This window comes from Brienomyrus brachyistius, unplaced genomic scaffold, assembly GCF_023856365.1.
Source record: "Brienomyrus brachyistius isolate T26 unplaced genomic scaffold, BBRACH_0.4 scaffold39, whole genome shotgun sequence".
Classification (NCBI taxonomy): domain Eukaryota; kingdom Metazoa; phylum Chordata; class Actinopteri; order Osteoglossiformes; family Mormyridae; genus Brienomyrus; species Brienomyrus brachyistius.
The window spans coordinates 3192784-3215997 of record NW_026042314.1 but is presented as its reverse complement, the minus strand read 5'-3'; the positions used below and the strand labels follow the sequence as shown (position 1 = coordinate 3215997).

Here is a 23214-nt window from a genome sequence, read left to right as displayed (position 1 = left end):
ATCCCCTGGCTGCAAGTTATCCTGTTGGTTAGAAACAGAATTTACTGGCAGACTACTGGGGCTATGTTTTTGTTGTGATGATAGCAACTTTCGCATCCAATTAGCCAATGTATTTTCTCTGTCCGCTTTCCCTATATCACTCATTTCGGTTGCTAGGGGAAACGGCCTTCCGTACACTATCTCAAAAGGTGTTAATCCTGCAGGAATGGGAGTTATTCTCATCCACAATTTTACTAGAGACAAACATTCTGGCCACAGCCTTTTTGTCTCTTCCATTGTTTTTCTGAGCCTTGTTTTAATAGTGCCGTTAGTTCTCTCCACTAAGCCTGCACTCTGAGGGTGATAAGCACAATGATTCTTAAGCGTAAAACCTAATGCTTGTGAACAAAGGGACATGGTCTGATTTACAAAATGAGTCCCATTGTCTGATCTTATAATATGAGGTATGCCATAAGTAGGGAAATAATAGCCTACCAAACATTTTGCAACAGTCATTGCATCACAGTGCTTTACAGGGTATATTTCTACCCACTTAGAAAAGGTGTCTATAATGACTAGACAGTACTTCTTCCCTTGTGACCAAGATAATTCAATAAAATCCATATGTACAACTTGAAACGGGTACTCAGCTACAGGGAACTGGCCACGTTTTGGTCTCATGTTACCCTGTGCATTATGTTTACAGCAAATTAAGCATGTTCTACAAAATTGCTTTGCATAATCAGAAAAATTTATAGCATAAAAGTATTGCTGGATAATATGTACCATCCCTCCTGTTGAGACATGAGTATTTCCATGGCTCACTAAGGCAGCTGTTTTGTATAAGTTTTTTGGTAGGATGGGCTTGTCATTCATATAGTAAACTTTCCCTTGCTGTATTGCTCCTCTCTTGATCCAACTCTGTATTTCTGTTTTAGGAGCATGAATCTGTGCATCACACAGCACATCACTATCTATGAAAAGAATGTCTGCCACTGATAAGGTGGGCTGTTTCAGGGCCGCTTCTTTGGCAGTTTTATCTGCAAAGTTGTTTCCTTTAGCTATTGTGGAAGCATCGGTTTGGTGTGCTTTACATTTGCACAGTGCAAGGGGAGTCGGTAATTGTACAACATCTAATAATCTAAGTAGTAAGTTTGTGTGAGTTAGAGACGTTCCCTGCGATGTTTTAAAACCTCTATTTTTCCACACTCTTGCATGGTGATGAACAGTTCCAAACACATATTGACTATCAGTGTATATAGTAAGTGACTTATTTTTGAATAGCTCGCATGCCCTAATTACAGCATAGAGTTCAGCCGCTTGTGCTGAACAAGCAGGTGGGAGTGCACTGGCCTCTAACACTTCAGTGGACGTAACTACAGCATACCCGACCTTATTTTTTCCCATATCATTTTTTGATGCTGATCCATCTACATAAACAACCATTGAATCTGATATTGGGGTCTGTAAAATATCTGCTCTGGGTTTTGTTTGCTCTTCCACAACTGCTTTGCACGAATGTGGCTCTCCATCTTCCGTTGTCGGAAGAAGGGTGCTAGGGTTAAGAGGACCACATCGCTGTATAGTAATGTTTGACTGTGAAAGCAGGAGTGAGACTAAGGTCAGATGTCTAGCATGTGTGAGGAACAGAAGCGGCGTCTGCAGTAAAACTAATGAAACTGAATGTGGCACCTTCAGGGTGAGTGGGTGACACAACACTAATTCTGCTGATAATTTTACTGCTTCTGCAGCAGCTGCACATGCTTGCAAACATTGTGGAAAACCAGCTGCTACTGCATCTAATCGTTTAGAATAGAATGCTAGTGGTCTTTCCTTTGTCCCGAACGGCTGTGTTAATACCGCTTTCATATAACCTTGATTAGCATCAACACATAAGGTAAATGGTTGTTGATAATCTGGTAAGGCAAGTATCACATTTGTTTGTAGCATCATTTTTAAGTTTGCGAATGCCAATTCTCCTTCTTTTGTCCACTGAATTTTATCTTTTAAGGCCATGTCTTTCCCATAAATTAAGGTTTGCAGAGGTTGAACGAGTGCGGCATAATCAGGTAGCCATTCTCTGCAATAATTACAAAGTCCTAAGAAGGACATCATTTGCTGTTTAGTCTTTGGCTTTGGTGCCTCTTGTATTGCCTGTTTTCTAGTTTCTAATAATGATCGACCTTGTTGGGAGAGTTTATGTCCAAGATATATAACTTCCTCCCTGCAATATTGTAATTTTTGTTTTGATGCTTTATGTCCTGTATCATATAAATGCTGTAACACCAACAGTGTGGCTTCCTTACAATGCTGTTTTGTATCTGAAGCAATTAATATATCATCTACATACAGTAGCACTTGACTATGGGATGGTATTTTACAGGTACTCATAGAATATCTAAGGGCCATGGTATATACATGTGGACTTTCAGAGAATCCCTGAGGGAGTCTAGTGTATGTGTATTTTTTTCCCTTATAGGTGAAACCAAATAAATGTTGAGAATCAGAGTGCAATGGTACTGAGAAAAATGCATTACTGAGATCAACTACTGAGAAGTAACTTTTATCAGGGGTTAATGAGTTGAGCAATAAGTGTGGGTTGGGCACGTCTGGTGCTGCGTGTTGCACTATGTTATTAACTGGTCTTAAATCCTGCACCATGCGCCATTTCCCTGTATGTCCCTTCTGGACAGGGAAGATAGGAGTATTGCAAGTGGCCTCAGGAGCCTCTCGCAATATTCCTGATGCCAACATATCCTGCACTACAGGGGCTATACCTTTCTCTGCCTCAGGTTTTAATGGGTATTGTCTAACTACCGGGCGGTGTTCTGATTTCACAATTACTTTGTATGGTGGGAACCCCTTTACCAGTCCTACATCAGTGGGGGAGGACGACCACAACCCTTCCGGGAGGCGATCTAGATCTGGACATGATCCCCCCTCCAGAACAGAAAAAATTTGTCAGGTTGGGTCCTGCAAGTGTGTGGTGAGAGTGGTTTGAACTCTCCATCCCAAAGGGAACCGCCACACATTGTGTTTTTTGTCATAGCTCCAACAGGAGCCAGGTACGGGTTGGTAGTCATTGTAACCTTGCATGGAATCTCGTAAGAACATCTCTACGTCCCTCCACTGCATCTGAGGTGGTTTTGATAGAGATACGTGTGGTGTTTCCCCTCTGAACACAGCCTGTTGTTTATTAGATAAGATGACTGAGGCAGCAGAAAAGCCAGTAGTGGAGTTAACATACAAATGTTGTAAGGTGATACAAGTGTCTTGGAGGGCATGAAACGTTTTGTCATAGGCATAATCTGGTCCTGGGGTGCCTTTGTACCACATAGTGACGTGTAAGGCATCGTCAGGCATGAACTGGGTTTGTTTAGGGGACTGCTTTTCTCTAGTTTTTCGCAACAATTCTCGTGTCTGTGCAGTTCCCCCTAGGTCCAGTGACCAGTAATATTGTGGTGCTCCGGTTCCTTGCACAACATAGGCTTCCTCATTTATGATTGCTTTCATGCCAGAGTTTGTGGCAACTACACTAATGCCCATCTGTACCATAAGGTCACGGCCTAACAGATTGACAGGGCAAGAAGGGCTTATTAACACTTGTGCTTGACATTCAATCCCAGTTTCCTTATCTTTTACTGCAACTGGGTTTGTTAGCTGATGACTGTCTGTTTGGCCTCCTGCTGTTTTTATATTTATGACAGATGAGGAGTATGTGACTTCAGGAGGACTGGAGGTTAGGACAAGGGCCGGCATGGTGCTGCAGTGGTTGGCACTGTTGCCTCACACCTCTGGGACCCGGGTTCGAATCTCCGCCCGGGTCGCATGTGTGTGGAGTTTGCATGTTCTCCCCATGTCGTCGTGGGGTTTCCTCCGGGTACTCCGGTTTCCCCCCACAGTCCAAAAACATGCTGAGGCTAATTGGAGTTGCTAAATTGCCCTTAGGTGTGCATGTGCGAGTGAATGGTGTGTGAGTGTGCCCTGCGATGGGCTGGCCCCCCATCCTGGGTTGTTCCCAGCCTCGTGCCCATTGCTTCCGGGATAGGCTCCGGACCACCCGCGACCCAGTAGGATAAGCGGTTTGGAAAATGGATGGATGGATGGAGGTTAGGACAGTCCTACAGGCTCCAGTATCACACAGGCATTCGTATACTTTGCCATTTATGATTAATTTCCGACTTGGCAAAGTTCCCCACTGCCTTTCTGCTAATAGCTGACATACTGCTTGCAAATCTATTTCCTCATCCAGGAGGTCTTGTAAGGTAACCTCCGTTTCTTCCCTTAAAATGACCTCTGTTTCACCTCGGATAGTGTCGGCAACAGGGGTCTCCGAGGAGGGTCATTGGTCATTTTCGGTGGAGTTTTGATTAAATGGTCGCTTCCCTGACCTGCAGTCCCTGCTTAAATGTCCAGGTTTCCCGCATGTCTAACACTCTGTTTCCTGTGAAAACCCTCCTGTTTGTTTATTTCTAAATCTTCCTCGGCCTCTAAATCTTCCTCTTCCTCTACCTCTGAATCCCCCGCGTCCCCGAGGGTTCGTTTGCACTAGCGCTACCACGTCAGAGGCGCTGAATATTGTATCTGTCTTTTGCTGTTTCTGCGCTTTCTGTGCGTGTTGGGCATATTCTAAGGCTTGTTGGACTGAGCCAGTATTCTGATGTACCCAATGTTTGTCGAGATATTTTCGCAATTCAGGCTTTAGGCCTGCGACAAAAGCTCGTTTTAATTGTTGCTGATACACTCCTCCGTCTTCCTCGTCGTGAGGAATTCCTGAATTTCCCCTGAACACCACTCGCATCCTATCCATAAAATCCTCTGGTTCCTCTCCATGTTTTTGTTTGCACTGCGCTATTCGCCCATAATCTGCACATCTCACGAAGACTGTGTCTATCCTCTCTCGCAGGTATTGTAATGCTTGTATGAGTTCCTGCGAGTTATGTGCTAAGGGCTGATTATTGGCACCGTGTCCAGTGAAGTCGCCTGCCACACGTCCCCATTTATGGGTAAACAACTGTCTTAGGCATCGGTACATTTCCCTGCCGTTCAAATGAAAACTACTTTGTAATTCTAGGATGGCAGTCCAAAACTCGGGTACCCCTTCTTCAACCGGGGGTATTCCTTTTAAAGCCGCTGTTCTATCCTCAGCGGTCCAGGGTCTATATACTAACATAGTTTCGGGTCCTGCATTATTTGGCCCTCGATTTGGGTTTGCCACTTCTACGAGGGGACACTGCCATTCTACCTCCTCTTGTTCTGTGTTATTTTTTGGATGCCATTGTACTTTAGCTGTGGCCAAATCTTTTACAGGATATAGAGAGGGATCAGACCCTCGAGTTAACATGCGAGATGGTTCCACCCCCCCCCCCTTGCTTCTTGTCTATCTGTGGCTGGAACCAGCGCCGGTGCAGGCACCGGAATTTGTGGGGGCGGTGGAGGAGCTGGAGGGGCAGAAGGTCTTGCTGCCGTTTCTTCGTCTAGTGTGATTAAAGCCACCTGCAGTTTTTTCTCCTTATTTCTCTTTTTCTGTTGTCTCTTATTATCTCTTAGTTTACTCTGTTCTAACCATGCATCAGAGAAAACGTATTCCTTTTTTCTATCTTGGCCTTTTTTATTATTGGTAGTCTGTAACATCTCCAGTTTTAAGTTTCCCTGTAACTTTAATATGTCTGGAGTATGGAGTTTTCCTTCAAACCCATGTTTTTTCCTCCATCTCTGACTACTTATTTGTCCTGATCCTGGTTTATATCCTTCCATAAACTTCTCATCTCCCTCTAATTTGATTTGTTTACTCAGATTTTTTCCCATTGTTACCTTTTATTGAATACACTACAAAACATAAAAAATCCTAAAAGCAAGTCCCTGGCATGAGACCTCAGGAGGACACCAACACGGCCTTCTACTGCTCACTATTAGAGCAGCGGTGTTAGTTTTCAGGGATGAAACCCGTCCTTTATCCTTCAGTCACCAGTATGTTGTTGCTTTTAGGGTGGATCGTGTAGGTTAGTCTAAAACCTGTAAGGACACATCCACATAGAACGCCGTACACTCTCTCCCACAACGCCTACTTTCGCTCCCGCTTAATTTCGGCTAAGCTTAACCACATGCATGCCTTGGCCACCTACTCACTTAGGTGCCGTATGTCTCACTTGGCCACCTATTCACTTAGGTGCCGTGTTTCTCACCTATGTAGTGTGCTCTCTGTTCCGTCACCGAGGTCCTTCAGACATCACCAGACGTCGAGCGCAGTTCTAATCACCGGCCTGATAACGAATTCACATCACAGGTCTTTCTTGCACCCGTCTTCGAGTGACTGCCGGCAGTTTTCGGTGTCGCTTCTCTCGGCGTACTGGAGACGTCTTCGGGGTTCCTCGGATCCGGCTCGAAGGACCAAATTCTATGTTGGGGAAAGCGCCCGGCGTTTCCACCCCAACTCCACCTTTTATTGAGACAACACACTTTATAGTTTTTACTTGCAAGGGTACCCACACTCTCTGCAATGCAAACTACAGCAGAATGTGTTACAAAGGGTGGTTCCCCTTGACTCCTTTATTTATAGTCAGTGGGAGGCGCAAGAGTCATGCAGAATAGGGAGGTGAGAGAAAGCTCCGGTTTTGCTAAGGTGGGAATGCTATTATTAATATAATCTAAAGTATGAGGCTAGGGGAAAGCAAAATAATATATATACATATTTACATTCATTGCTGATCATACAGGAGTGATAACAAAATGATTAATAACAGTTTCTTCAACCTAACAGACCGATTTGCTGGTCAGATTTATTTATGAATCATAAACATGTTGTGGGCTATATAAGTAAAGTCAGGGCTCTCAAGTCTTGTGCATTGACTGTGAGACACTTGCATTTCAACCAGTTCACATGCTCACGCGCCGCACCTTATGTTTGTCAAGCTGAGAAGTAAGGGTTAGGGTTATAATTATCAATAAATAATGTACTTCCCTGTGAAACAATGATGCTGGATGTTTATTTGCATATCATGATATGGTGCAGCCTTTTAATAGGTTTCTGTTTTTCTGTTAATCCATTCATGGTGTTGAATAAGTCAGCAAGCATAAGTGTAAGGCTAGTGAGTGACTGGTGTTTTCGGGGGAGACTCCCTAGAGCTGGAGAGAAATACCTTAAGGCACGGGATGAAAAATCCCAAATCTTCCAGGAAAAATGTCAGCATTATATGTATTTGCCACACAGAACAGAACAAAAAATTCCTTAGGGAATCACACGCCTACCATAGTCACTATACTACTCAGAACGCCTGGCAGCCACCAAATCAAACATAGGAAAAGGTCCGGATTTATAGCGTTAGAATGTGGTAGAGACTAATATCCATAACGTACCATCCTAGAACACACTGTGCTCTAAAATTTAAGCCCAATTAAAATCTGAATATTAAATGAGGAAAATAATTTGATTTGTTCTTCTATCTCAAGTTGTGGTCTAAAAGCAATAAGACCACCATCCATTATACCTGCTTTGGGGAAAATGCACTCCTGTAGCCACTAGGGGAGCTCTCACCTCTTCTGGGCCCAGCTAAATAATTATGTTACGCATTCTAACAAGCTTTATTATCTGTGTCAATAAGCCCTGCTTTTACACTAACACTCCTGCTGAGAGGCTAGTTTGATTACCAGTCTTGCCCTTGTCATTAGGAACACATGAGAATTTGCGCAGTGCTGTTTCACAGTGGATTCTCACTGGTTTTCCCCAAGACTGGTACGATACATTTTATTCAGTTTCATACCACAGGTTATTGCAAGAGGGATCAATTGGTTTACTTTTATACTGGTGCAAGGAAACTATTATTATGATGGTGGGTTATCAAACACAGTAGCTGGCTACCTCAGACATAAGACGCCCATTACGTACCTGTGTATCACCTATATGGGCTTGGAATCTGTATATCAATTGAAATAATTATTCATAGCCCAGATAGCATCATATTATTGTTTCAGCATTGAAGTATAGTTAAATGCATTGAATTATGGTCAGTGATAAATTATCAGCATTGAAACTGAATTGATTTTTGGTCATTTTTTCAATATTGAAAAATTAATGGTGGCGAAACCTTGATATAAAGTGACTTTTTCAACACTGAAAATAAGATGCTGAGTTAACATCAATATTATTGAAAATAAAAATGGAAAAATGAATTTATGGGGGGCGGCATGATGGTGCAGTGGTTAGCACTGTTGCCTCACACCTCTGGGACCCGGGTTTGAGACTCTGCCTGGGTCACGTGTGTGGAGTTTGCATGTTCTCCCCATGTCGTCGTGAGGTTTCCTCCGGGTACTCTGGTTTCCCCCCACAGTCCAAAAACACGGTGAGGCTAATTGGAGTAGGAACATTATTGTACACGGTGCCATAATCAATGTCCCAGGACAGCGTGGTGGTAACATAACTATGTGCGCAGCTATAAGTCAGAACGGTGCTGTTCACCATCATGCAACCCTGGGCCCATGTAACACTGCACACATTATTACATTCCTGGACAGCCTACATCATATGCTCACTAATGTTCACAGACCAGTTATGTCATCATATGGGACAATATTAGTTTCCATAGGACTGGTTTACAGTCGCCCACTCTTCACTGTACTCAACCTCCCGCCTTACTCTCCATTCTTGAATCCGATTGAAGAATTCTTCTCTGCCTGGTGCTGGAAGGTCTATGATCGTCATCCCCATCAACGCATGGCTCTTTTACAGGCAATGGAGGAGGCATGCGAGAATATTGACCAGGCATCATGTCAGGCCTGGATGAGGCACCCCAGGAGAGTTTCCCCGGTGCCTTGGTCTAGAAAGCATTGCATGTGATGTTGATGAAATTCTGTGGCCGGACCCAAAGAGACGACAAGAATGATTTTTTTTCTCTCTCTCAGTGAAATTGTATGTTGTCTTATGTTTCTTTTGATGCATGTGAATAAACATTCATACTTGAAATTTGAATCTTGAATTGTGTTTACAGAACTATTTATGACAAAAGTATGACCTCAAATTGACATACCTCGTGCACAGAGAAAGCAAAAGCCAGATGTGTTTTCCATTCCTACCATAAGTGTGTAGTTGGCACATTGTGTGCTTATTAAGATGATGGTTAGTGTTAACTGATTGGTACAAAAATACAATTTTTCCAAAGGTTTGAAGAGTTAAGCACGATTTATTAGCTTTTGCAAGAGACCTACAATGTTTTGCTGATATGGTGGTTTTTTTATTTGTGTGCAGAGTTTTTGCAAAATAGTCAGTAGTTACAAAAATGTGTTTAAGCCACCAGAAAAAAACGTGTGTGCTTTGGTGCACATCCATCCATCCATCCATTTTCCAAACCGCTTATCCTACTGGGTCGCGGGGGGGTCCGGAGCCTATCCTGGAAGCAATGGGCACGAGGCAGGGAACAACCCAGGATGGGGGGCCAGCCCATTGCAGGGCACACTCACACACCAGTGACTCTCACACACACACCTACGGGCAATTTAGCAACTGCAATTAGCCTCAGCATGTTTTTTGACTGTGGGGGGAAACCAGAGTACCCGGAGGAAACCTCACGACGACATGGGGAGAACATGCAAACTCCACACATGTGACCCAGGCAGAGACTCAAACCCGGGTCCCAGAGGTGTGAGGCAACAGTGCTAACCACTGCACCATCATGCCGCCCCCCATAAATTCATTTTTCCATTTTTATTTTCAATAATATTGATGTTAACTCAGCATCTTATTTTCAATGTTGAAAAAGTCACTTTATATCAAGGTTTCGCCACCATTAATTTTTCAATATTGAACATCTGACCAAAAATCAATTCAGTTTCAATGCTGATAATTTATCACTGACCATAATTCAATGCATTTAACTATACTTCAACGCTGAAACAATAACATGATGCTATCTGGGCTATGAATAATTATTTCAATTGATATACAGATTCCAAGCCCATATAGGTGATACACAGGTACGTAATGGGCGTCTTATGTCTGAGGTAGCCAGCTACTGTGTTTGATAACCCACCATCATAATAATAGTTTCCTTGCACCAGTATAAAAGTAAACCAATTGATCCCTCTTGCAATAACCTGTGGTATGAAACTGAATAAAATGTATCGTACCAGTCTTGGGGAAAACCAGTGAGAATCCACTGTGAAACAGCACTGCGCAAATTCTCATGTGTTCCTAATGACAAGGGCAAGACTGGTAATCAAACTAGCCTCTCAGCAGGAGTGTTAGTGTAAAAGCAGGGCTTATTGACACAGATAATAAAGCTTGTTAGAATGCGTAACATAATTATTTAGCTGGGCCCAGAAGAGGTGAGAGCTCCCCTAGTGGCTACAGGAGTGCATTTTCCCCAAAGCAGGTATAATGGATGGTGGTCTTATTGCTTTTAGACCACAACTTGGGATAGAAGAACAAATCAAATTATTTTCCTCATTTAATATTCAGATTTTAATTGGGCTTAAATTTTAGAACACAGTGTGTTCTAGGATGGTACGTTATGGATATTAGTTTCTACCACATTCTAACGCTATAAATCCGGACCTTTTCCTATGTTTGATTTGGTGGCTGCCAGGCGTTCTGAGTAGTATAGTGACTATGGTAGGCGAGTGATTCCCTAAGGAATTTTTTGTTCTGTTCTGTGTGGCAAATACATATAATGCTGACATTTTTCCTGGAAGATTTGGGATTTTTCATCCCGTGCCTTAAGGTATTTCTCTCCAGCTCTAGGGAGTCTCCCCCGAAAACACCAGTCACTCACTAGCCTTACACTTATGCTTGCTGACTTATTCAACACCATGAATGGATTAACAGAAAAACAGAAACCTATTAAAAGGCTGCACCATATCATGATATGCAAATAAACATACAGCATCATTGTTTCACAGGGAAGTACATTATTTATTGATAATTATAACCCTAACCCTTACTTCTCAGCTTGACAAACATAAGGTGCGGCGCGTGAGCATGTGAACTGGTTGAAATGCAAGTGTCTCACAGTCAATGCATAAGACTTGAGAGCCCTGACTTTACTTATATAGCCCACAACATGTTTATGATTCATAAATAAATCTGGCCAGCAAATCAGTCTTTCATTTTCCACAGAATAAAAAGAACGATAATGTTATCCCGCTGATAATTGCAGGCGCGTTTCACCCCCGGCACTGGCTGGAGACACAGGCAAAAGGCATACAATCTTATTGAGGTACAAAAATTATTCCATCTACTCTGCACTTCTGCATAACTTCCATCATAGTGCCAGTTTTTGCGGTCAGCAAGTTTATTACTGTAAGCGCCTCCATAGTAGTGCCTCTGAGGAACTGAACCGGACTTCCGATGGTGTCTCTCACATGCACATCATACATATATATATATACACTCACTCTCTCCGGGTCTTTCACATGATATGTGGTCAGCCACTATATGGGAGGGATATTCAGGCATAAATTAAGGGCATATTTACAAGCCGCACTAGTGTACCTATGTAACCGGTCATTCCCTGCCTATACTCTGCATTGTGTTTTGGGGTGTTATCAGGTGTGTGTGGGGTGCAGGAGGAAGGGATATTACAGATGTCGTTGTCGTTCCCGGATTTTATAGAACCTGTTGGGAACAATAAGGAAAGGGGTAAACTTCATATGCTCTGGCCCTCTTGCTCTCTCTGCTCAAAGTAAAACAATGTATATACTTATGTATAGATGTGTTTTCTATCCCTTGCTTATGATGAATAATAAATCAAATATAATATATAATATATGTGTCATAATTATACAATTGATTTACTAACTCGGGGGATCCTCACCTCTTCCCGCGTGTGCAATACACCAAAGGGAAGAAGAAATGAGGTCGGGACCCTTATAAAGGGGAAAAGACAGAGGGAGGGGCGATGCAGGACAAAAGCATCATGGGAAAGTTTAAAGGATATTGTACCCATCAGGTTAGACAGAAGAAGGAAAACAGAATCTTGTATAATTATAAATTAAAAGTAAAATAACAACCTGTTACACGTCACCTACACTTCAGACTTCATCCTCAAAATCAAAGCAGTATTAACACAAGCAACATGTTCCATCTCTTAAATCCAATCTAACATTTAAAAATAAAGTCTGTTTCAACTGGACTTTTATCTAAGAAAAACAAACATTTTATGTTCGAGTTGTTATAAAACTACTGAAACAAATAATTGGCTATACTGCAGTTCCGCTGTCTTGTTTGGCACCCTAAATTATGTCCTGCATTATGTGGAAACAAATGAAGGCTGAGGAATGTTACGTAACACAGCTAGAATGCAAAAACTCTACCTGGTGTAATTCAGTGCATAAAACCAATGGTCTTAAGTGTGGTGTCTTCTTCGTAACACTCCCTGACTTTTGTATCCATGACCATGAGATAGGGTGGGCTGCTTTTCTTCCTTCCTTTGACTAGTATTCCTCCCTTTCCTCCCAGCCTTGGTTGGTGGGTCAGGCAGCATCACCTTCTTTTAATAGACCCAGGTGTCATTTATCTTGAAATTAGGTTCAAGTGCAGAAAATGATCTAGCAGAAGTCTTAGACAATCTCTGAATTACAGAGAAATCTGATTTATTCTGAAACTGTGAGAAATTGTTCATCTGTATTTTGCTGCATTGCTAATTGTTGATGTGTGTGCCCTCCTTGTGCAGTAAAGGGGAGATCACATGCAAGCCTGAATTAAAATAAAATATTCTCTTCATATAGGAACCAAGTCTCTGGCTGGAAATTTCTACAAAAGGTCCATCTTCTTTTGCCGTATCAACACTTAAATGAGAAAAGCAGACAGGGACAGTATAGGTGACAGCAGTGACTGTCCTTCCATGCAATCCATATGTACAAGGGGTATGACCAGAGTACACATGTACAAAAAATTATATATCGAAAGCAAGTACCTTTGTTGAAACGTGAAGGTAATCGTTTACAGCATAACAATTCCATCCTAAAAAAAAGAATTTGTCTGTGTATTGCCTAGGAACTGCTACAATGTTAAAATGGTAAATCCCAACCAAACAGAGCAAAAACTGACACGTTATTTAAGAACTGAAAGAAGGAGAAAATTGAAAACTTTCTTCGAGGGATCAATAACATATATGTTTTGTTTCCCATGGTCCTGTTACTAATTCAAATCTTAAATCCTGTACTTTGATATTTTGGGCTGAATGTAATGACAGCAAACGTAACAGCTGCCTCAATGCAGGTGAAGGCAGCCCAGAGGGTCCAAGAGGTCAGTGGTCAATTACTGCATAGGGATCAAATCTGCAATCAGAAAATGACTGCATACATGCCTTTATATTACGGTCAAGCGGAGAGTCAGAGCAGTTTCCATAGAAACAACGTAAACAAACTTTACCGTTTGAAGCACAACAAACTCTGAGTGAAAATGGCGCAGAGGTGAGTAGCTTGTTAGCTCTCCAAAATGTCTTTGAATTCTTCAACTGATGTTGTGCTACTTTGATTATTTAGCCTTTTATACTATAATGACATAGTAAATGTCTATAATACAATAAAAAACATTACATTTTTTTTATATTACATATTTTTTAACGTCATTTAAAGTGCAGTGGTTTTTATTGCTACTGTGGTTGCTAATATTTAAATAATGACAGACTATTTGGTTAGTAAATTCATCTCAAACATGCTAGTTTAGTAGGGCTTCCCAACCTTTCGATGTCCGCGGATCGGTTTCCGTCGTAGAAAAGTGTCACGGATGGGTAAGACGGCGGTATAATTTGGGGGTTCCCACGCCGAGCGGCGGGAGATTGACGGTGTATACGGACATGCGGGGCTAATGGCGTATTTCCGTACATCAATACGGGCAGCTTTCTTTCCAAAACGGCGCGATCCCCTAATAAACGGGACGGCTGGCTCCTCTACCCCCGGTTGTCTGCCGCCCGGTGCAATACTCCGCGCGGACGGTACCGGAACACCGACCGGAAGTTGGGACCCCCTACTGTACAGGGTGGTAGGTAAATTGTAAAAAAAAATTTGGGGCATTACTTTCAGAGTAGGCTAGATGCTTCTAAGTTTATCATTACATCTATTTACATTGTTACACAGGATTAACACTTTCAAATATTCTTAGCTTGGTTAGTGTTAACTCAGTTCTTGGTAGTATTCATCTGGGTATTCATTTGATGTGGAGCACAGTTGTTTCGTATTTGATTCTAGTTATAATTTGGTGACATTACTGTTTAATATGCTATTGCACTTACAGTATCGTGCATTTTACAGTAGATTTTTTTTGCAATCTTGCTCGCTGTTTCTTTTATTCTTTCTTTTTTATATATGTGAACCCTGTAATTATTTATTATAATAATTATAACAATTGTATTTTCTGTATGGTTGAAGAATTTCCAGCTCTTTATTTTATTATCTCTCTTAAGTGCTGGTTAATCTCTCATTTATTCCCCAGAGAGCGAATTGAGAGAGCTGATCGATGGACCAACACCCAACACTGGGAAGCCTGGAACCTGTGGGATGAAGTGATCAACTGGGGAGAAGGTGTGGAGGAGTTCTCACCAGTGACACTCCCCACTGTCCAGGCTGGGGGGGTTAAGGGGGGATTGGGGGGGTCTACCGATTTGGGTAAGGGAGGGGAGAGTGTGGAAAACGATGGACTGCTTCAGAGTCTTCAGAGTAATTACGGCCTTTCATCTGAAGACTGGGAAATTTATAAAACTTGCTACCTTAACAAAAAAAAGAAAGTCAGGAAAGACCGGACAAGCCGGGGGGAGGGTGAGGTAAGGGGGCAGAGTAGTGAGGAATATGTGGAGGTACCAGAGTGGGGAACATTTGAGGGGAAGGCCTCCAGGGTTGTGATGGAGGGGACAGAGGCTGGTATTAGTATGATGGATATGCTAAATGGAGGTGAGGAGAATGTATGTGAGGTGGGAGTGAATGTGGAGGAGGTTAAGGGAGGAGGAGGGAAAAGTACAGGGAATGCTGTGGAATATGTGGTGTCACAAGTAGGCAGAACTTGGCTAGAACCCATCCAGGAGGAAGACCTTGAGGAAGATGAAGAAACAGATGAGGAGCTTCAGGAAGCAGAAGACACTGATGCTGCCACAGTGGACAGTTGGCAGTGCATGGCGGCATATGTAGCCAGAATATGGCTGCAGACTTTACAGGAAGATGGACCTGAGGAAAATGAAGAAGCTGATGTGGTATTCCAGCAGGCAGAAGATGCTGATGCTACCACACTGGTCAGGTTTCAGTGTATGGTGGCATCTGAAGACAGATCACAGCTACTGACTATACCAGAAGAAGGACCTGAGGAAGAGGACGAGACTGAAGTGATGAAGACAGATAAAACAAAAGAAGATGCTGATGCTGCCGAGAAGATCTACAGTGAAGAAGAAGTATCATTCCATGTGAATGCCGAAGATCTTTCTGAAGAAGATACTGAGAAGAGCCACAAGAAGAAGAAGAAGATGAAGTGGTGCTTCTTCTGCTGTCCCCTGCCTTTCAGAAGAAGTAGCAAGAGGCAGTAATTATAAGGTTGTGAATTCAGGTTTACAAATGACTTAAAGCAGTAATATAACTGCATTATTGACACCTTCACAATGCACTGTAATGCATCCATAAATATATTATAGACATGGGTATAAATATTGAAGAAAAAAAAGCATAACACATTATAGCCATGTTTATTATGGATTAATGGCCGATATAATGTATTATGAAGATATTTATTGTGTATATATAGATCAGAGCATTCATAATGCATTATCAAGATAGCTATAATGTGTTATGCCTTTGTATAAGTATTTACAGCCGTGTTTTTAATACTTTTATAAATGATTTATAAGGCATTAATTGGGTATGTATAATGCAGTTATATGACTGCTTTAAGTAAAGTTAAGTAAAGTGTTTATTTTCTTTTTCTTAGAATATCCGTGTTAGAGCCCTGCATTGGGACTGGGATCCCGCGGGACCCAACGGAAAGTGATACTGTTTAAGTGTTAATGTAGCTATAAGATACGATAGGATAAGATATGCTGAGTTAAAATATAAGATAGGCTAAGACGAAATATATTAATATAAGCTAAGTTGAAATATAATAAGATAAGATAGGTTAAGTTATATGATAAGATAGGCTAAGTTAAAATATAATAAGATAGGTTAAGTTAAGATATGACAAGATAGGCTAAGATAAAATATGATAGGCTAAGTTAACATATGATAAGATAGGCTAAGTTAAAATATGATGATAGGCTAAGTTAAAATATAAGATGGGTTAAGTTAACATATGATAAGGTAGGCTATGTTAAGATAAGAGATTTGCAATAAAACATATTTACTTTTCAAACTGTGTCTTTTTCATCTTTTCAGTGTTGTGTCTGTCTTTGTTTGATAATTTTGAATTGTTAATTTATATCTGACACTCTCCTAAATGTCAATAAGCAGAGACGGAGGAATGGGAGGAAGGTACAGTTAAGTATAAATGATAAAGTATCAAAATCACAGTGTTGCCTTATTTTGACGCAGAGAAAGTAATTTCAGTGTTACTACCACATATGAGTTAATGGCTGCAAATGTTGGTGTTAGAAGTGCCGGTAAATAACGCGGCGTAAGTTTAACTCCGGTGTGTTTCTGAAAAACGCGCCGCCTTCTGCCTGCTGTCATTCGTCGCACGTGTAGGAGGCTATTCTGGTAAGTAACAGGTAAAGTTGTCATTTAACGTAATGCTAACGTGCATTACCAGTTAGTAAGTGTTTTACTATATCACACACCTTACGTCCTTTATAGTTTTAGCCCGGTGCACTCTGTATCCATGCTAACTAGCTAGCTAATGTTAACATGACGCAGTACAGTCTTCCAGCTTGGGGATTCCCACCCCTGTCCGCGGCCAGTATTCCGCAGGGGGGTTTGCGGAGGTGTTGGTTGCAAATGCAAACGATCCCTTCATGTTCATGCGTTGTGTTCTAATGTGTAAATAAAAGATAACTATCAAATTCAATGTTTATGTCCTATTATACTAGATAAGACTGTAAAATAGTTTGCCCTGCATATGGATGCCATGTAGTCAGAGTATGATCAAGATAGGGTGTGAGTGTGGAAAAAAGACAAATGTAACAGTATTTGAGGGAAGAGTGTGAAGGAGGGAAATGTAGGGAGAAGGAGGTTCCTCGGAGCTCCGAGATGTGTTTGGCTGTAATAAATCTGGAATATAGCTATATGACATAGTTTTTGATAAAACCAGCATTTATTTTTTAAGTTTGTCGAGCTCCGTCAAAACAATTAGAACGAGTTCATTATGTAACTGGAACCCCTCTCACATGTAAACACAGTGACACACTACAGCATTGGTTTGTTGTCTGAGGCTATGATACTGACCACAAACACATTCTCAAATTTCACTGCACCAATCACAGCATATGCAGGCAGAAAAATGATCGCAAAAAACATTTAGCATTAGACTCTAAAACCGTCTGTAATGTCTGTGTTTATCCAGTGGACCATAAATTAAAATAAGCTTTCCTATTTCAGTTTCTTTTAGATGTTATAAAGTAATAAATAAACAATCATATTAATTAAACCATGTATTACTGACTATCAGACAACTTCAACAAGTTACCACATGGATGCAAAATCAAAGATATTCATTTGCGCCTGGCACTAACCATGTACTCCTTCACAGTACTAAGCCATAGAAAGGGCCCCAATGAAACCCCTGCATTCCTGCATCGCAGATACTCTAATCTCAGCATTTATAAGATTATATTTGTACTACCTGCCAATTTTTATATTAGATGAGACTAAAAATTGAGAAATATCTATATGCAGAAGTAGTTTTTCCTGATAAGAAGGATAAAATCAAGACTGTCAGCATTTACAAATCGAATTATGACACATCTGAGTAGCCCAGACTGTCCGGAAAACAAAGCCGTACAGCATATGTGGCTGACTAATGTACATACAGTGTAATAAGCTGATAATCAAATGGATAGAAAAACGCTCAATAATAGACAGGATTCAGAGGGTAAATAAGGTGCATCATGTGGAAGAGAAGTTAGGTGGCGTTGGGGTGCATTGTGAGTTTCATCTGGTAGCTAGAAAGGAACAAACAGGGCTTTGGGGGGGGGGGGGACTTCTCCGGGGGCTACATCGCTCTACTTTTTTTAAAATGATTTATTTAAAAAAAAATCTTTTCTCCTTACTCTATAATGGCAGGTTTAGGACTAATACAGTACAGTCATAACCAGTGTCAAGGATTCTATGCATCGCTACACAGAGACAAGTCCATATATTGAGCCCAAGGCTAAAATTGTGGTTTACTTACAAGTGCACTTTGCTGGGCAGTGGGGGTGTTTGTCCTTCTCTGCTCACATTTTCCCCTCTTATCCTGTCTTCTCCTCTGCAGCCCTTCCTCCTTCTCTCTGTTGCTCCTATATTCCCTCCCCTCCAGTCATCTATGTTCTCCTTCCTCTGCAGTCTCTCCTCTTCTCCCATTATTCAGTTATACTGCCTTCTCCGCTCTCCCTGTATCCCTCCTGTCTTCTGGTCCTGTCGTCTCTTCTCCAGTCATCCCCTGCTTCTCAGTCATCTCTGCATCTTTTCTCTCATTTGTTTGCTTATTCTTTGATTGTTTGTGTTATTCGTTAACCCACCACCCCATGCTGGATGAGTCTTGATGTTTTTTGTTCTTTTTAAAGTTAGGCTTCTTCCTGTGTTTTTGTGCCATATCTTCTGCCCTCTTCTGGTTGCGGCAGTGCATGACACGGGTGGAAAATAGGGTTTTTTACAACACACACATCAAAACCAAAAGGATCAGGATGGATCCAAAATAAACAGCAAATGACCAGGAATGAACTAAATGATGGAATAAACACAACTAGAGAACTATATACATACATACAACATACAGCTATAATGAACCATCAAAGAACAGAAGCAGAACAGGCACTTAAATACACAGCTAACAAGACACAATGCAGGACAGTGAGAATCATAACCAATAACAAGGACTGAGGGCAACCCAGGAACAGGCGTTACAGTTAAACAGCACTGGTGAAATCAAAGTGACCTTTCAGCCACATGGTCAGCTCTGCATCGCCCTCTGCTGTTTGCATTAGAAGCTGCTTGAAATTCCCACTCTCCTTACCAACACCTCGAAAAGCCAGGCCTTGCCGTGCCAAGTACTTAACTTCAGAAGATTTTTCCTCACTTGCTGCTGCTCTTTCCAGCTCATCTGAAGGTTGAATATTAACAGGATTGATCTTCTGAATCCATGTCATCAGTGCTAATCTGTGGCACTGCCTGTCTTTATGTGCACTGAATTTCCCCAGTGCCTTTTCCAGTTTCACATGCCAGTCTTCACAAGAGCTGAATGTGTCTTTCATGCCAGTTTAGACATTTGTGTTACAAATTATTTTGCACAGTAGAAACAAAGAACCCCCCTTAAGACGAGGGGGGGCTGTAAGGGAGCCCAGTGTGATCTTTAAACCATTTCTCCTGAAAGCAGGGTCTCCTGTTTGATAGACGTGACATTTACATTTGGCTGATTTGGTGAAGGTCCAAGCTCCTCCCCCCTCCTCCCTAATACACCTTCATCTTCACCTGCCTGTCTGCTCTCTCTCTCTCTCTCTGTCATTGACTCACACTCAGTCTCCCTGATTAAATGCTGTATCTGAAATACACACCACAGGCCAAACTAAGAAGCATATTAAACTAACATCAGGATCAGGCTGCTGTGACGTCATTATTCACTCTTAACCATCAATATTTGCTCCTTTTCTCACTCCCCTCCATGTCGCCTGCATTCTCTGCCGTCAGCAGCCTCTTGCTGTCTCTCCCTCTTCATCTTTACTCTCAGCACAGCAGAGTTTACATGAAAGCAGTTATCAGTAAACAAGTGGTGCTTCTTGGCATGATGCTCAGGAATGGATTTCTAAGGATTTGTTACCTGAATGGGAATGATTAATATATGAAGAACCTTTGACTCACATACTGTATACGTCTATCATCTGACTGGCACTAATTATCTCACTGTCTGTACTTACTTTCCTGCTTTTCTGTGGTTGCCCAAAAACTCACGATTGTCACACTTCCTCTTCATGATGACAAGCTACTCACTGTGAATAAATGCTGACTGTAATAAAACTATTTGCATTTAAATCACACATTAATAACGCAAAATACCTTAAGTAAGCAAGTATAGCTTTCTACAGTAATGGAATATAAAATTAATTAAACCTATTACTGTTTACAAAATAACACATTCAGCACTATATCAGACTTTACATCAGCTTTCTGACCATTATAAATATACCTGAGTGAGCACTGTTGTTAGTTTCTAGGAGAATGTGCAGTTAATAACATTTCCAGGTAATTTAACCAGCGTAACTGCACATGAGGCAATTATTATAATTATAATCGTAGTAGGGGTAGGGGGCGCTATAGAGCGAAAGGGTGACTACGCCACTCTGTAACTGTCGCTAAGACGGTTATTTTATAATCACCTTTTGCTGGTTTGATTTAATATAGAATGGATACTGTGAGGGCGGCATGGTGGTGCAGTGGTTAGCACTGTTGCCTCACACCTCTGGGACCCGGGTTTGAGTCTCCGCCTGGGTCACATGTGTGTGGAGTTTGCATGTTCTCCCCATGTCGTCGTGGGGTTTCCTCCGGGTACTCCGGTTTCCCCCCACAGTCCAAAAACATGCTGAGGCTAATTGGAGTTGCTAAATTGCCCGTAGGTGTGCCTGTGTGAGTGCATGGTGTGTGAGTGTGCCCTGCGATGGGCTGGCCCCCCATCCTGGGTTGTTCCCTGCCTCGTGCCCGTTGTTTCCGGGATAGGCTCCGGACCCCCCGCGACCCAATAGGATAAGCGGTTTGGAAAATGGATGGATGGATGGATGTATACTGTGAAATGTATGCCAGTGCCCTCTGCTGACTATTTAATTGATCCGTGTTAACCCTTGAATACATGGTCATGTGACGGAATAGGGTAGGAGTAAATGCATGCTGGGAGATTCATGGAGTCAACTTGTGGTTTGTCGGCTTGTCACGGCAGGATCTGTAATAACTCCTAAGCATTTGGTCAGAAGGCGCACACGGTAATTTATATTTATTGTATTTACTTGTTGTCTTGTATTGAAAAGTGGAATTGCGGTGATGTATGAGCCGCTGTTTAGCGGTAAAATCATGGATCTTTTAGAATGTCTTGTAAGATTAAATGTAATGCAGGAATTTAATAATATGTTTATTTTATAGTTTTTCACGGTGTCTAGAAGAATAAAGACAGAATAAATTTCAACATCTGTCAGGCGTATGTTTTCTGTACCAGATGAAGAACTTTGGGAGCTGTTATATCTTCTATAGTAAAGGTAACCTTACAGTAAATGACGTCTGCTGTCATCTGACGCTATATAGAAAATGTAATTAAATAAGATTAAATTTACCTTCTGCGAGGGGCACCCTAATATAATGATATATATAATAATTATAATATAATATAATTATATAATTATAATAAATATAATATAATTATAATATAATAATACACTGCTGTCTGCCATAAAATAAATAAAAGGGGGAATTGGAATTGCATATGACTATGGACAGAATGGTTGTCTATGGTGAAAGAGGTGTGGAAATGTTTACTAATTCACATAAGGGACAGCATAAAGGGTTGTTTAATTCAGTATCAGAGGAATTCATATATTTGTGTGATTATGATAATCACACTATTATAACTTGATAGTACATCTCTTGAATTGAACTAATTACAGTGTCATGTATAACACTGCACTTTTTAATACATTGTTTGGCAGAACAGACTGCAAAACTGTAGTCTCAATGGAAAGCTGGATGAAATTCCTAGGGTGGCGTAGTCAGCTGTCCACTGAGTCTACAGTTTTGTAGTTCGGTCTGTCGCAGTCTGGCGCAGTTGGCAGGATCATCGTCCTGAGAGCAGAGACGCGTGTTCAGTGTGAATGACTCTTCAGTTGTTTTTCTATTTTTAATTACCTTTTTATTCCTATCCATGTCTTTTTTTCCTTTTGTATGCTCATTATTTAGCCAGTACAACTGTTTTTATTGTAGTCGAAAACAACAGTGAGTGCCAGTCACTGGCAAATCCCTTGGTTCCCGGTTCCACTCCATCTGTCCTCTGGTGGTCCCCTTGAGCTGTGGACCCCTTTCCAGTGTTCTGCAGCCTGATCCTCCAGATGCACACGGAAAGCAGGGCTGCCGACTACCATGCATCTGGCATGACTTTCACGCTCTCAGACACTCACGCAAGGAATCTTCCACTATATTATTCCACTATAAGCCTAAATGTAGCTACATCAGAAGCGTTGGTGTAGTTTGCATACCCTACATACCATTTAGAACAGGGGTCACCAACATGGTGCCCACTGGCACCAGGATGCCCCCAAGGACCACCTGAGTCACCCACGGACCTGTTCTAAAAATACCACAACTCACCAGTGGGCAGCGACTAAAATTTAATTTAATCTTGTTGCTATTCTTCTTTAATCACATTTGTATTTATATAGATTTGAAAATGACAATATCCAAAAAAGCATTTAAAACGTGTTTATTCTACATGAAGTTTAGATAAGTTTAGGTAAAGTCTGTTCTGGTAGCCTTTGTATGGCTCAGTACCCGTGAAGTAGCTCTCAGTTTCAAAAAGGTTGCTGACCCTTGATATATAGTATACCCCAATCTTGGGTGATATATCCTAATCAGTAAAATAACAGTCGGCTAAATTCCGCATAGTGATCTCATTAACTGCGTGTTGTTGCTGAAATACATCACACAGACGTCGGGGGAATGTCAAATCATCAGAATATGTAAGATTTATACATTTGGTTAAGTTGAACGCATTTGCTGTTGAATGCAATTCCTATCACATTAACAATTACTGGTTGAAAAATTGCTGTTAGTGTCTTAAATCATACTGCTGTAAAAGTAAAATTTACAACAGAAATCAATATGCTTAGAATATGGGTTAAGATGGAAAATAATTTTTCCATCCCAATCCTAATCATGTTAATGCTAATTTACAGCAGTGTGGATTCTCAGAAAAAAAGGTACTCTGACATAAAGATCAGCAATACAGTGCAAATAACATTTAATTTCACATTTATACAAAAAAAGGACAGGGCATTTCGATGATAAAATCTGTAGTGAACAATAAGTCGCATCAAAACAAAACCTGGAATTCGGTCATGCTACCTTAAGGTTAAACATTACTTTGTGCAAAGTTCCTTGTTC

General features: G+C 41.3%; 2 protein-coding genes and 1 pseudogene across 2 annotated transcripts in view; 1 reads left to right on the top strand and 2 right to left on the bottom strand.

Moving 5' to 3' along the window:
• LOC125722512 (uncharacterized) overlaps window positions 1-16263 on the top strand; it is a 249238-nt gene extending 232975 nt beyond the window's left edge. The window contains exon 2 of the mRNA XM_048998700.1: window positions 16066-16263. The gene's annotated coding sequence lies outside the window, so the exon portion shown is untranslated. The remainder of the gene's footprint in view (window positions 1-16065) is intronic.
• The window catches only part of LOC125722480 (cytohesin-2-like), a 256228-nt pseudogene that overhangs the window by 223918 nt on the left and 9096 nt on the right, over window positions 1-23214 (bottom strand).
• Window positions 3797-23214, bottom strand: part of LOC125722488 (uncharacterized) — a 172867-nt gene continuing 153449 nt past the window's right edge. Inside the window, exon 2 of the mRNA XM_048998673.1 lies at window positions 3797-5701. Coding sequence (XP_048854630.1) covers window positions 4409-5323 — 915 coding nt within the window. The 5' untranslated portion in view covers window positions 5324-5701 and the 3' untranslated portion in view covers window positions 3797-4408. The remainder of the gene's footprint in view (window positions 5702-23214) is intronic.